Below are 15,357 nucleotides of genomic sequence, written 5' to 3' on the forward strand. Positions count from 1 at the left end.
AAACCCCATCGAGCACGTCTGGGATGCTCTCAGCCGACGTATCGCTGCACGTCTCAAACTCCTAGAACACTTCAGAAGCTCCGACAGGCACTGGTGCAAGAATGGGAGGCTGTACCCCAGCAGCTGCTCGACCACCTGATCCAGAGTATGCCAACCCGTTGTGCGGCCTGTGTACGTGTACACAGTGATCATATCCCATATTGATATATTGATGTCGGGGTACATGCGCAGGAAACAGTGGCGTTTTGTAGCACATGTGTTTCGGGACGGTTTTCACAACTTACAGATCTGTGTCGTGTGTGTTCCCTATGTGCCTATGCTATTAGCGCCAGTTTTGTGTAGCGCGACGTTGTGAGGCGCCACATTCTGCAATTATCCTTAATTTATGAGCATGAGTGTAGATAGTGCTGCATTCGCTCTCGAAGAGCTATCTCGTCTTTCGCCTTTAACAGGACGCACCACACATTTGGGGGGGGGGGAGGGGAGGAACACTGGTCTTATTCCATGTCTATCCAGTACACGCCGTAACTTGCTGCTCGTTGCCCCACAGTACGGCAGAAACGCCACGTCACACAGCGTCCTTCACTGGTGGCACCTGAAAGCGGTTGGGATGTCTCCATTGCTGTAACCATTCTCCGTGAACACGTGTCTCAAATGCTGCAATTTAGACTGTAGGTGGTCGTCATTGAAATAATCTTTGCTCTATGTACTAGTGTGTACAAGACCGCCTTCTTGCGCACGAGGTGGTGAAAGTTATTCGGGTTCAAGTACCGAGTAGTGTGCGCTGCTTTCCTCTACAATGAATGAACGAGCCAGCCTTCCACTCAACTAATTGGTTTACGCTTGTTACATAAGAACAAAGACTTGATTGTCTTGCTAGCCGACAAAGTAAAAGTCACAGTGGTTCTGAACACTGCAATTGCTACATTTATTAGAAGATGATACGTACTAGATACTCAGTCGTGATCCGACATAGCCATTGGCAGAAAGACAGGTAAGTTATAAAAAGACTCTAGCTTACCAAGGGGAAGTAGTGAAGACATTAATGCCTCGTGCCACAAGACCTCCAAGGGTTCATGGACCGAAGAGGATACGCAAGGAAAATGTCCCTCTTGCGCTCATTGTTAGTGCAAACAGTTCGCCCACCTACAGACTGACAGGGTTATTAGCACCCAAGCTGAGACACTGTGAACATCATGTGAATTCGCACACATTTGTTGACATACTCAAGAAAATGACGACAGGCCGAAATAACGTAATGGTTAGTCGGGAAGTTATGTCGCTTTTTACGAGGGTGCAAGTGCAAGACACGCTGGATTCTTCGGCCCAACATTTTCCGTGAGGGATCGTCAAGTTGTTCCGTCATGTCCAAACGGCTGCGTACATCCTGTACAACGAATATTATGAGATGGCGAATGGCACACAATAGGATCACTGCTGGTCTCTGGCAGTAGTGAATTTCTTCATGGAACACTTCGGGAAGCAGGCTCTGAACTCTGCAACGTTGAGTCCATCTTGCTTCCTCCGGCATGTTGATGACACCTTCCTATGGTGAAAATACACATTTCGTTGATGGTATTAACAGTGTCCATCCCAACATTAAACTTACTATACACATGGAGAAGGATGTTAAGCTACCGTTCTTGGAAGTTTTAGTTGAGTGGAGGGCAGGAGGCCGGCTCGGTCATTCAATGTACGGGAAACAAACGCACGCAGATCGGCACTTGAATCCCAATAGGTGTGACCACCAAGTATACAAGAAAGCGGGTACACAGACCAAAGATTATTTTCGATAACGACCAATTAGGGTCTGAAATGCAGCGATTGAAACGCGTGTTCGGGGAGAAAGTTTACAGCGAAGGAGAACGGCGGGAGCTGTCAGGTGCCACTGATGACGGACGCCTTGTGAATCGGCAGAAGAAGACAGACCGGCAGCGTTCCTGCCACGCTGCGGGGCAACGAGCAGCAGCTTAGTACGTGTGATGCAGAGACATGGACTGAGAACAATGTTTCGGATCACCCCCAAAATACGAGATGACATAGCTGTTCGAGTGCATGGTGTGTATCAATGTAAATCGAGTGCATGGTGTGTATCTATGTAAATCAAATAGCTTGAACATTGCTGAGGACTATCGACATATTAACCAAAGGGAACGTGAGAATTCGGCCATAGCTCATCATTTCCTGACAAACGGATATAAAATACAATCTGAAAAGACAAGAGTTTGGCTCACGCGTCATCATTTTGTGAAGGGAGGCATCCGAAATTAGAAAAAAACTGCAACATCTTAAATAGAGTCCAGCGTACACCCTTAGTAGTGCATGGGGTCGAGCTCTGTATGTCGAGCGAATGCAGAGACGAATACCTGACGTAGCTAGGGAGGCGGGAGCGACACTTTCAAACGTAGCGCCAACCCCTCGCGCTCCCTGACGTCACTCCGTCCCGCAGCGGACTGGAGCTGCTGCTGAGAGCTGCGCCGCAACCCTCCTTCCGCGCATGCGTCTTTTTGACCTTCTCTGACTGGTTCCAGATGCTGCAGTCGTGACTATATAAGCGGAAAGCTGCGTTCGTCTCGTACCCTCCATCTCCTTTCCCAACACAACTTCCACCGTCTACCCCTCCCGGATGATGAGCTTCGCCCTGACATCTACCCTTCCTACCAACTCTAACCCCCTCTTCCTGCCTCCTCCTCAGGGCTCCCTCTCACCCCCCTCCCTCCTTCTGAGCGGATTTCCCCTCCTACTCCCCCTCCATCTCTTGTGCCTTCTTTCAGTGTCTCTGCACTCCCTCCTGCCCTGTCATCCCTTTTCCTCTCCCGCCCCATGTGTCTCCTGCCTCTTCGTGAACCCACGGTTGCCCTTCCTCTCTTCATCCCGCCGCTTCCCCAGCTGCCCCATGCTCTCCCCTCCTTTTCCATCCTCTCTGACCTTTCCCTCGGCAGGTCCCACTGGTAGTTTTATTCTTCGTCGTGTGTGCTCCAAGTGGGTTTTAAGTGTGTTGTTTTGGAGTGTTTTTAATACTGTGGCCAACTTTTAACCTGTGCATGCGCATCCAGTGTCTTCTCTGTGTTTTAAGAATCGTCAACTGTGTTTTTTAACTTTCTGGTGACTTTTTTAACTGTCCCCAATGAACGTCTACGTGCCAGTGTATTTTTACCTCCATTTTCTCCCCTTACTCTGTTTTATGTTCCCCTTATTATCTCCTTATGTATGTATTATTTTATTCTTGTTTTAGTTGTCATGTCACTCGGCTGAAGAGCGGAGGATTGTGCTGCTGACAGCCCTCCCCTGCCCATATGGGGCAGGGGAATGAAATTACAATAAAGAAAAAAAAAATCGTCTCGTCAGTCAGCGGTTTTTACTCCTGACAATGGCGGAGATATCGAAAGCTCGTGTTTTTTATTCGATATGAGGCAGCTTGTAAACTGAAAAGAGATTATAAGAGATGCTGCCACGACGACTCCATGGACACAGAATAATTGTTACCTAACGAGTTGATCGCACAAGCCATCAACTGCAGCAGGAGGGGGTTACACGATATCCCATACCTTTGCAGCCCCTGTTCCTGATACTGCAGTCAATGTGCATTCATAAGATTACCACGGGTGGTGCTGCGTTAGGTTCTTACAGTATTTATGGAGCTGAAGTCCGCAACGTCGTGTCGTATGTTTGGCATTTATGCTTAGAACAGATTTGTTTTATTGTATAATGGATATTAAGTACTGCTAATTATAGATGTACAAATTAGGTGTGAAACACGTAGTGGGCAGTGCCTGAGAATGGTTCACAAAAATAAAATAGCTTACAGCTTGGGCGAGCCTTTCAAGACGTACCTTTCAGTTTCAGTAATTGTGCTGTGTGCAGCTTTTCACGGTTTGGGCACAATGCTGTAAATGCCGAGGTCGCAGGATATTTACGCTGCCTCACAAAAAAATGGAGCACGCATAAGGAAGAAGGAAATAGAATGATCCATCACAGTTTAAATGAGTATGTAATGTTATTTCAGTATTTGAAAAATCGAGTCAAGCTTACAAAGAACTTGGCGATTTGAGCCCCACTTATTCACCCCCTCTGCTCTGGATCTATGCATCGTTTCAGTTGGTGATGGTATCAGAAAACCGTTAAATCCTCTTCTGAGGCAACTTGTCCCACATTTGTGAAATAACTGGTCTTTGATATCCGGAATACTAGCACTGGGATGGAGTAGATGTCTGGGCTGGTTGATACCAGTTGCTTCAGATGAATCTGGGAATCTTACTGGCGGTGGGCGTATCTCAACATCACGCGGACAATTCATTGAGGCACGTTCCACGAGTGGACGAGCGTTGTCTTGCTGAAAAATGGAACCACTAGACTGTCACGTAAGAAGTAACACATGAGGACGCAGGATGTCCTTGACGTATTGTTGCACCATCAGACTGCCCTCAGTCACTACCAGCCGTGATCCGTAGTCATGCCCTATGGCTCCCTACGCCATGAGTAAGAGCACTGTGCTTATCCAAAACACTGAGGAATGGGACCTCTCCCAACCTCGTCGTCATACATCCCATCAACGGTCATCTGAGGTAGTGCAGAACCGCGATTCGTCGTTGAAAACAATGCGACGCCGTTCAACATCAATCCACGTTTGCCGGTCACGGTATCACTCCAAAAGCAGCCGTTTGTTTTGTGATGTGAATGGCAGCGTACACATTGGAAGGTCATTTCCTAGTGTGGCTGCTATTAGTCTCGAGCCAATTGTGCAACGTGGCACGAAATGTTGCAAGGAGTCCATTATTTGCTGTCAGTAGGCAGGTGCAGACTTGAAGAGTTCAGTATGTTTTCGGTGCGTTCTTCCGTTGTGGTGGTCAGACATGGTCGACTAGAACGTTGATGACGAGTACGCAGTTCAACATCGAGCTACTGTTGTACCCGAATGCCTCAAAAAATTTGGATATTGCACGATTCGAGCAGCTGGCCAAATGGAGATACACAATGAGTCTCCCTTCAAACTCTGTCAGGTGGTTAAAACGCTATTTTACACGAGTATGCAGCATACTGATGTCACTCACTGTGATAACTCAGCATCTGATGCTGTTCACTTCCCTTACATAGCCTGTCAGATACGGTAACAACGTTAAGCACGAACCACGCCCACTGTGGTGGCTCTTCTACCTCTCACAGTAAATTGCAAGTGTAGTAAATTTACTCATCCACAGATGGTGTGTACGTCAAAGAAGTTACATTGACGTACGGCCATCTCGTAAGGAATTTTCAGTTTTTTCGTCAGGCAGTGTAAAGCGGAAGGGGTTGAGACAGTATTTTGTTATCTAATAGCATATAAAATACCACTTGGTCGTACGGATAATCGGAGGTGTGCTTTGTGTGTGCAGTTGTGGAAATGCTTCACGAGGGAGCGTGTGAGCGGCCCGTGGAGCGAGGCGAGGACCCGTGCGAGGCGGCGGACCGCCTGCCGGCGGTCATCGACCGGCCGCTCTTCTGCGCCTCAGACGGGCGCACCTACTACAACGCCAAGGCGTACTCCTGCGCCGTACACCTGCGGGGCACCTGGTTCCCCTGTGAGTTCACTCCTTCCAGCTTCTCGGTGTGACGAGACCCGCCCCCGGTACCTGTACTGCTCGGCTGATAAATGTCTGCCAGTAGCTGGTGTGCCAGCGGGGTTTCCAGATTTTGTTCCTGATTTATTTTAACCCTATATTTACTGCCGCCACTTAGGAGTTCTGGTAGATTGTGTGTGGAATTATGCAACTACACCGCCAGTTAGAGCAGTAAGATCGGAAGGGTCCCTTCCATACAGTCTGTGTTTTCTACACTGGACTTCAGCACAGCCTGCACGCCATTCCACAGGCTATACATCAGCCTGCAATATGAACAGCTGTACGGAAAATGGCTTTTTGGAGTGTTAAACCACACTGCGGGGTTACGTAAATAAGAGAAGTTTTGTATGTGAACTAAGGTGAGCTGCACAATGTAAATAATACGTTTTGTCTACAGTGGTTTCAGTCTCTATTAAGACGAAATGCACATAATTGTGTACAAAGCATATTTTCAGAAAGAGAGCATATATTTGTATAACTGATGCTTCAGCTATGATTCCGCGTTGAAAGTCCGTTAATTGCCGTCGTGCGGCTATAATCACGTCATATGGATCACTTGAGTGCAAATGACAGCCTCTATTGCTGTCGCTGTCCTCCATTGGCGAGTTTTCTTTGCTCGGCATGTTGAGCAGTTCAGCATGATCACATTTCAAACCTTTTCACGTGGATCACTTGAGCATAAATGACAGCTTCGCCAATGCACTGCCCTTTTATACGTTGCATACCAGATGCCACCGGCATCTTGTTGTGTTTTTTTTAAGATATTTATATTTTGATCAAATTATTATTCTCTTGTGAAGAATCAGAAATCTGTTGTGAGTTTTGCACCACTTCTTGGCTGGAAGAACAAAGACTTTTCAAAAAACTTAAGTAGTGTAAGTGATAGTTTATATTTCACCTGAAATCGTTTGCAGAAGGCGTAGCGTTCTCAACATCAAGAACAGAATTCGCATTGACACTTAATTTATTTGTGTCGTTATCATGTTCGATCATGACAGGATTTGAGACATAGCAACTACGGACAGAGAAACCTAAGGGACCAGACAGAGCTGGAAATGTTCTTTGCTATACTACACCACACATTAAAAGAAGTTCGATTTAAATCATAAACAAGGTAAATAGCAGTGCGCCTTCTGCCTTAACTACGACGTTTGACGACATGCAGTCGGTCCCTATACTATACTATACTATAAAAACACCGTTATTTCTGTTGCTATTAATTGGAGATTGATAGCACAGAAATACACTAAGTAATAAGCAGGCACTACTGCATTTGAGAGCACAATAACTTATTTAATTACCTTAGTCAGTATTGCTAACAACAGGCTCCGTAAAATTTCAATTTTCTATCTTTCTGGCTATTTCCTTAAGTAGAGTCGTTTAACATCTTCGATATTTCATCTTAGATGCACACATAAATTCTTACATAGCACTGAACTACAGTAATATTTTATAATAACTAATCAGTGATTGCGGACCACGCCATATACGCGTCCGCCGTCTTTAAAGAATATCACGACTCTGGTAAAAGAAGAGGATTACAATTCTTCAGCTGTCAAAAAATAAGAAACACAAATTATCTCTATCGATACAATTTATGAACAATTCGTATTCCGCACCGTGCAGCGTAAAGCATTCTTTGAAATATCAGGTGGTCGCTGCTCAGCGACGATCTAAGAAATTTTTACACAAATTTTATGGCTTTTATGAGCCTGCATGGTTAGATTATTGAATGTAAGTTTATTTAAGCTATCGAAACAGATACTAATATTGCAATCTGAATGTATGCATATTGCTACCCAATGAGTTTTATCACCTCAGTGTCGTGTACATTCCAAGTAATTCCTGACTGGTTTGTAATTTATCCAGAAATGGCTCTAAGTTTACATCCCAGAATTCGGGACTGCAAAGAGAGCCTTTAGGGCATCCTTTTGAACACAGTTGGTAACTGTTAATGTGAGGCTGGACAGCGTCATGTATCCGTCTGTTCGTTAATCTAATGAACAATGTATAATTACAATCGGCGCTTGGCAATATTCTCAACTTCGAAGCATTATCTGTGATCGGTAACACTCTGTCGATTGTGTCACCTGTGACGCGTGTGCATTTTTCTCCACAATATAGCACTGAATCAAGTGAAATCGGAACTCAGTCGCCGACTAATGCTGAGCATGGCGGTGAGCTCCATAACCGGAATAACGCGAGAGGAATTGCTAATGTGCCGGATGCACGCCTGAAAATGATGATATCATTACTCCGAGAGGAAAACTTCAAGAATAACAAGGCTGCCTTTATTATGCACGAGAATGTGCAGAACAGTGGGCGATCGAGTTTTCAGAATTTGCCATCTGTTTCATCACATGCCACTTCATGATCTGAAATTAGTTGTGTATACTGTTAGTGCAGCACGAATTGTTGGACTTATTATTTTCCACAAAACCATGACTTCTGGTAGCTGATTTAATGCCTGTTTATTTTTTTACCTATTTTTTATTATTTTATCTATTGCTGCACATCTGACGTTAGTTTTGTGGCTCTAAACCGGGTAGATACATTCTATGCATTTTAGTTTGCCATTAAATATATAACATTGCCAACTAAAGCTATATTAACAGAAAAAGCAGGAAAGCAAAGAAGCAAGAAGAGTGGAACGAAATTAAAAGTAAGACTCACAATCACGTACCCTCTCGTCCTGAACTGTTACAATGGTAATCAGGAATCTTGGAACTGCTCACGACTACTGACTATGCAATTTGTTACATCAAAGTTCACCCCTATATTTGACTACTGGCAAATGATACTGCGTGGCTTGGCAGCGCTCGATCTTTCGCACTACTATTAGTGTTAGTGTGACTAAGTGTTTATACACAATTTAAAGAACTCTGCACTCTAAATATTAAAAGGTTTCATCATTAATTTGGTTCCTATGACTAATTGCTTTAATGCAATTTTAAAAATATTACGCTATAAATAAACATGTTACATCATTAATCAGCCTCCTCATTAGCATCCTATTGCATGTCGTCAGCATCTCTTTCTCAAATTACAAAGTTCAATGAGCTTTCCTTCTAAATGTTTCATTGCTGAACTCGTTCTCGAGGTTCTTCTGGTGCAGTTCTTCTTCTTGTACGCATACGTTCCAAACCTTGTTGACTGACCCATTTGGCAATCAGGAATATTAGCCCATATTTCGACATCAATATCTTAATATCCCGTAATGTAGAACTCATACTGCAGTGCTGTTCATATTCTACACACACCAAAAAAAGTTTTGCATCACCCGTGCAATGCGGCACGTCACTTTTCACCGCCCTGCCAATGTCTAGCAATGTTCATTTGTCTAGCTAAAAGCTGTAGTAGAAAACACTAGACCACTACTGCTATTGCAGGTCGCAACTTACATAGAATTGTCCTGTAAACGGGATGTGGCTAGTACTGAAATAAAAGTTTTAACTTGGCAATGTAAATTTTCAGGTGTATTTTTACGATAAAGATCACAGTTAATACTGCCGAGTCCGTACTAAGTGTCTACACAATGTAAAGTTCCCACTCACACCACAATCACACACGTAGCCAGTTTTTGATATTTACACCAGCTACCGAAGAAAATAGAGTTCACTAGATCGTTTAGTTATGAAAATGCTTGCTCAAACGTTGTGCACTCAGCTCTACACGTAATACCTGTTCCAGTCTTAGATCGCACAATTCACCACGCGGTTTTAACTAACAGTCAAAAGCAATAATTTTGATATTCCGTCCGAAATTCCACACAACATCCACTATACCGTTCATTTAAATACACTTTGTACTACTTCGCGAACTCGTAATTAGCATTTTTCCGCGATTTTACAGTACTTTCGTGAGCTGCTTTCAGTGAGATGTTACTAGTTCGAACCCTCAGCTCCGACTTACTTAGATCACACCAAAGGCTTTGTTCCCAGCATTGATTGGCGTGAGCCTGCATTTTTCTGTTTGGTTGATATCACAAACAGCAAATCAGGTTGCAGTATTATCCCGCGCTAACCCGCGCTTTACTTCAATGACCAATCATCGTAAAACATTTCTTTCTATGGAAATTGCTAAATAAATAAATTTAGAAAAGTATCAAATATAAAATTACTCCTTCTGAAATTACCGATTAATTTGTGTTCTACTCACGATTTATTAGTACCGTAACCTGACTGCACATTTAATTATAGTAAATCCCCTGTATAGTTTAACTGGTACTTCGTGAATAAACAAAACAGTTTTCATCTACTTCTGTTCTTCTTCACTCATACAACACTCACTCTGCTAATTACTACACATATAAAACAATTATAATTATGCAAATACATTAAATATTAATCAAACATAAGTTTACAACATTGTTTTGACTACGACTGCTAGCACTGTCCGTCAGCTGCTGACCTCTGTCGCCTACTAGTACAACTACGTGCAGCTCTGTAACTCAGGTCCATGTCACCTGGTGACATCTGCCGATGACTCATGCCTATAACGATATCGTCCTTACAAGTGACAGGAGCGATGCAAAGGCCTTACCCGGTTCCCAGAACTCCTGAAGATGGACGTTGATTGTGGATATTGTATCACAGACATAGTCCCTTTGACTGTTCAGAGATGTCACTAAACCCGCCAAACGATGTAAACAACCATGCATGAGCAGCGCCTATTAGACGGAGGGGGTCCGACAGCCGATCAGTTCCAGACATTCCACCAGTTAGGGGGTACACGGCTGGTGTTGTCTGTAGTACAACCATGACTAGACGGTCAATACCGCGGATCGAGCGTGTCCGCATTGTTCCTTTGTGGCAGGAAGGGCTCTCAACAAGGCAAGTGTCCAGGCATCTCAGATAGAACCAAAGCGATGTTGTTCGGACTTGGAGGAGATACAGAGGAACTGCCGATGACATGCCTCGGTCAGGCCGGCCAAGGGCTGCTACTGCATTGGATGGCCGCTAACTACGGATTATGGCTCGGATGAACCCTGATAGCAGCGTCACCATGTTGAATACTGCCTTTCGTGCAGCCACAGGTCGTCGTGTTACGACTCAAACTGTGCGCAATAGTCTGCATGATGCACAACTTCTCTTCCGACGTCCTTGGCGAAGTCCATCTTTGCGTCCCCGACACCATACAGCGCGGTACAGATGGGCCCGACAGCATGCCGAATGGACCGCTCAGGACTGACATCACGTTCTCTTCGCCGATGAGTTTTGCATATGCCTTCAACCAGATAATTGTCGGAGACGTGTTTGGAGGCAACCCGGCCAGTCCTATCGACTTAGACACACTGTCCAGCGAGTGCAGCATGGTGGAGGTTCCCTGAAGTTTTGCGGTGGCATTATGTGGGGCCGACGTACGCTGCTGGTGGCCATGGAAGGCGCCCTAACGGCTTTACGATACCTCCGGCCGATGGTACAACCATATCGGCAGCATATTGACGAGGCATTCGTCTTCATGGAAGACAATTCTCGCCCCCTTAATGCACATCTTGTCAATGACTTGTGGATAGTATGCCACGACGAATACAGGCATGCATCAATGCAAGAGGACGTGCTTCTGGGTATTAGAGGTACCGGTGTGTGCAGTAATCTGCACCACCACCTCTGAAGGTCTCACTGTATGATGGTACAACAGGAAATGTGCGGTTTCCATGAGCAATTAAAAGTCGGACATGATGTTTATGTAGATGTCTATTCCAATTTTCTGTACAGGTTCCGAAACTCTCGGAACCGAGGTGATGTAAAAATTTTTTTGATATGTGTATTACCGAAGAGTTGCGTAGCTTCGATCCTTTGGTATCATAACGTCTTCTACCCAAGTTCCAATCATTCAGTCTGGTCTGCCTTTGTAGTTGCTGGGAGCTACAGTACAGGGAGCTAAATATTAACAAAAAGAGTTGCGGTTTTTCCTTACAGGACAACGCGAGAGCACTCGCCGCCAAAGCGTCTCTGACAGTATTAACAGGTGGGCTTGATAAAAGGATAGTTCGTGCAATGACAGAATTACGAGCTGTTTTTGATGACAGGATAGTTCTTGACACTTTTAGTTCGGCTGAAACTGGTGCGCCACCTGTGACAGTCCGAGGAACGGTGCGGTGTACGTAGCGCTTGAAGCCTGGCTTGCAGTATTGGCCCCCGCGGAAAGCCACACACAGCAGTTTGCGTCTTACGTGGAGTATTTTGATAGTTCATAATTTCTTTGCGAGAGTTTCTCTTGCGGTGAATGAAAAACGAATAGTATGTAACTTGAATCCTGGTCGTTGCAGACAGCATCACCAAGGTGGGCATCCCGTGCGACTCCTCGGACCACCCGTGCGAGCGGCTGCGGCTGGTGCCCGAGGCGCTGCAGGCGGCGCCCGTCTGCGGCAGCGACGGACTCACCTACGGCAACCCTCTGGCGCTCATGTGCGCCATGACCACCGCCACCGACGGTGCGTGCAGCTCTCTGCACTCGGACTAAGACCACTCTACTGGTCTGAGAATAAGAGTCTGCTCACTTGGGGGGAGCTGTCAGTAAGCGTTGGTACTAGCTCAAATTTATCTGACTTTCTTGTCGAGGTCATTAAGCGAGGTGTAACACGTTTCTCGAGTCTTCCTCTACCGTGATCCCTCGAAATTGTTACACATAGTCTCTCCCTGATGCACATTACTTCTCTTGCAACGTCTGGCGCTGACGTCTGATATGCATCAGTGTCACACTCTCGCGCTTGCTAAATCATCCTTTGCTAAAACCCACCCGCTATTCGTTGAAGTAAGATACAAGATGAAAGGATATCAATGACAAGAATATGGAGTAAGAGTAAATTGAAGAGAAGTAGCAGAAATGAGAACAATGAGAAGCTTATAGCAGATTTGGTGAGCACGAAATAGATGGAGTAAGGGACTTCTGTTACCTAGGCAGCAAAATAACCCATCTCGGACGGAGCAATAAGTACATAAAAAAGAGATGAGCATCGGCAAAAATGACATTCCTGGCCAAGAGAAATGTATTAGTATCAAACATAGGCCTCAATTTGAGGAAATTTCTGAGAACGCACGTTTGGAGCACACCATTGTATGGTGGTGAAACACAAACTGTGGGAAAATCTAAACAGAAGACAATCGAAGCATTTGAGATGTGGTGAAACAGAAGAATGTTGAAAATTAAGTGGACTGATAAGGTAAGTGATGAGAAGGTTCTCCGGAGAATCGACGAGGAAAGGTATATATGGAAGAAACAGGCAAGGAGAAGGAACAGGATGATAGGAGATCTGTCAAGACATCAGGGAATAACTGAGACACAGAGATTGGAATACATCCTGAAAATAACTGTGAAGTAGGTTGTTGCAAGTGCTCCTCTGAGACGAAGAGAGTTTAGTGACAGGCCTTATGAAGCCAGTAAGATTGATGACTTAAAAAAAAATCTATATCTTCCATTGATCCAACATTATATGTCCCCGGCTGGTGAGAAATAGTGAAGAATCAGAACCCATGCGAAACTTTCGCACCTTTTCAGTTTTAAACAATGACAGTATTTGTAATAAGAGTAATCGTTGGGATAAGGGTCCATGTGGGAATGAAGAGAAAACATCTTTAAAAACGAACGGAACGACGGGAAATAATAATCGCGAATTTATGTTACATCCTTGTGTATACATTTTGAGGTATCCAAAAATGTGTTTTGTATTCAGAATGTTTGTCCTGGCTTGTACTACGGGCAGAGATCAGAGACTGTCAGTAGGGCCAGATAACTTATAACTTTAACTCGACGAACATTTTCAAGTACAGTAAGAAATTTAGGTCGTAGTAGCAATAGGTAAGTTACAATTCAAGACGACAATGACAAACATGTTTGTCGTTCCAGAAAGTATATTTGTTTAGAAAAGTCAGCTTCTGCGACCGGCAGAGATAACGGACTACAGCGGTGGTCATGTTTGTTATAAAAGACAATGGTGTATACAAATTATCCAGTCAGTAAGTACTTTACAACCAGCAAAATGATGTTTGTAATAATCTAATATGAAAAAGGAGACTCTTATCCTTGATTAATAAATAAGCATCGTAAAATATAGGTATGAAGCTGGGCATCCATTGCAACCATTTTGACTATGATACTTAAGTCTCTTGTATATTAAACTTTTCACAGATAGTAAATTTTGCGCGAAATCGGTAGGCAATATCAGAAGCCGGTTAAAAAAATCTTTCTAACGGAATGTAGAAAGACCGGCAAAGCGTGGGGGATTGACGCAGAGGCTGGCAGCTGCCCCCAACGATCATAAATGTAACGTATTGCTCATAAATCAGCAGAAATACCGATTACCGATTCACTGTAAGTCTGGCTATCAATCACTGGAAACACCTCACAACCGTTAAATAATTGGTAAACTGAACTTGAATAGAACCGTAAAAAACTGTCCATCGATGATTTATTCACGCAACCAGTTTCACTACGTTTAAGTGGCGTCTTAGGTGATGCTACATGGAAAGGAAAACATTCGTGCAATCTGCACTCATATATTTAAAAAATTAATTAATGACAGCCAATGAAAGTAAACCTAAATAAAAAGTACTTACACTAGTGTCGCATAGATTAGCACACGGAGACACTCCCAACGTTCGTAGTCGCAGAATCCAACCCTATGAAAAGGGGGAGCCGTCAAAAAACAACAACAGAGCATTGGGGCGAAAAGTGCAGGGCTTGAGGTACTACGACGAAAAGATCAGTGGTTAATGTAATAAATTGTGATTAAATTCTAACACAAGAAGCATAAAATAAGACACCATCAATAGAGCGTCTGACTCAGAAACGTAACCCTCCAACTACCCCTATTACTACAAGGTTAACAACCCCAAGATGGAGAAAGTTATGCAAGATAAAAAGTCAGGAAGCGAGAAATTAAGTAAACTATGGGCCTACATGTGCAAATTTAACGCAGCTGTAGGACTAAAAATATTAAAACTCTTGTAAGGTTAAAAAACTTATTCAAGACACTTATCAGTAACCAACTAGTCAGAACCAAAAATGAACATATCAGATAACAGGAGACCCATTTATAATGACAAGCCAGGAAACCAGAAGAACAGATTAATAAACCGCGTTACGTAACTTCAGTGTCCAAATACACCATACGAAATTTACATATCCTGTAGTCGGTTATCTCGAAGATAAAGCCCTGGAGTCGGTCAGCTGTACACTAAACTGGCGGGCTTTAATAGGAGGGAAGACAACAACACGTGATAGGCGCAGCGGGATTTTGAACTCCAAAGGTTGGCGAGCGCCTTAACAATATAACATTGTATCTACAGACCAAAGAACATAGTATAAAACTTCACGTGACTATCTTCACGATAGCTCATTGTATTAGAGAGAATGCTACATATGAATAATGAGCGAATAAGGTACCAAAAGTGAGTATAAAATGCATATTCGTGCCACCAGCTGCACAATTGTATGTTTATTCTCTACCGCTTTTAGTTGTAACAAACATCTAATAACTGAAACCGATAAAGAATAAACACACAATGGTACAGCTTATGGCACAAATATGCTTCTCTCAAAGTACTGAACAGCCGTGGACACCTAAGAAAGGTTTGATGAATACTAAAGATCATTGGATCCAAGGAGTTAAATTATAGTGTTCAAACAATCAAAATTACTTAGAATACCGCAGTGTGTTAGCTCCATCTGTTTATTTAAAATATGCAAGGGTAGTGTGTTCTTATGCGAACCATCTCAACCTCTTCAAGGAAAAATCTTCAATAAATCGGAAGCCGAG

General features: G+C 43.8%; 1 protein-coding gene across 1 annotated transcript in view; it reads left to right on the plus strand.

Moving 5' to 3' along the window:
- LOC126121327 (serine protease inhibitor dipetalogastin-like) overlaps window positions 1–15,357 on the plus strand; it is a 219,189-nt gene that overhangs the window by 196,119 nt on the left and 7,713 nt on the right. The window contains exons 7-8 of the mRNA XM_049915083.1: window positions 5,373–5,558; window positions 11,869–12,033. Of these exons, the coding sequence (XP_049771040.1) occupies window positions 5,373–5,558; window positions 11,869–12,033 (351 nt within the window). The remainder of the gene's footprint in view (window positions 1–5,372; window positions 5,559–11,868; window positions 12,034–15,357) is intronic.

This window comes from Schistocerca cancellata, chromosome 1 (genome assembly GCF_023864275.1).
Source record: "Schistocerca cancellata isolate TAMUIC-IGC-003103 chromosome 1, iqSchCanc2.1, whole genome shotgun sequence".
NCBI lineage: Eukaryota > Metazoa > Arthropoda > Insecta > Orthoptera > Acrididae > Schistocerca > Schistocerca cancellata.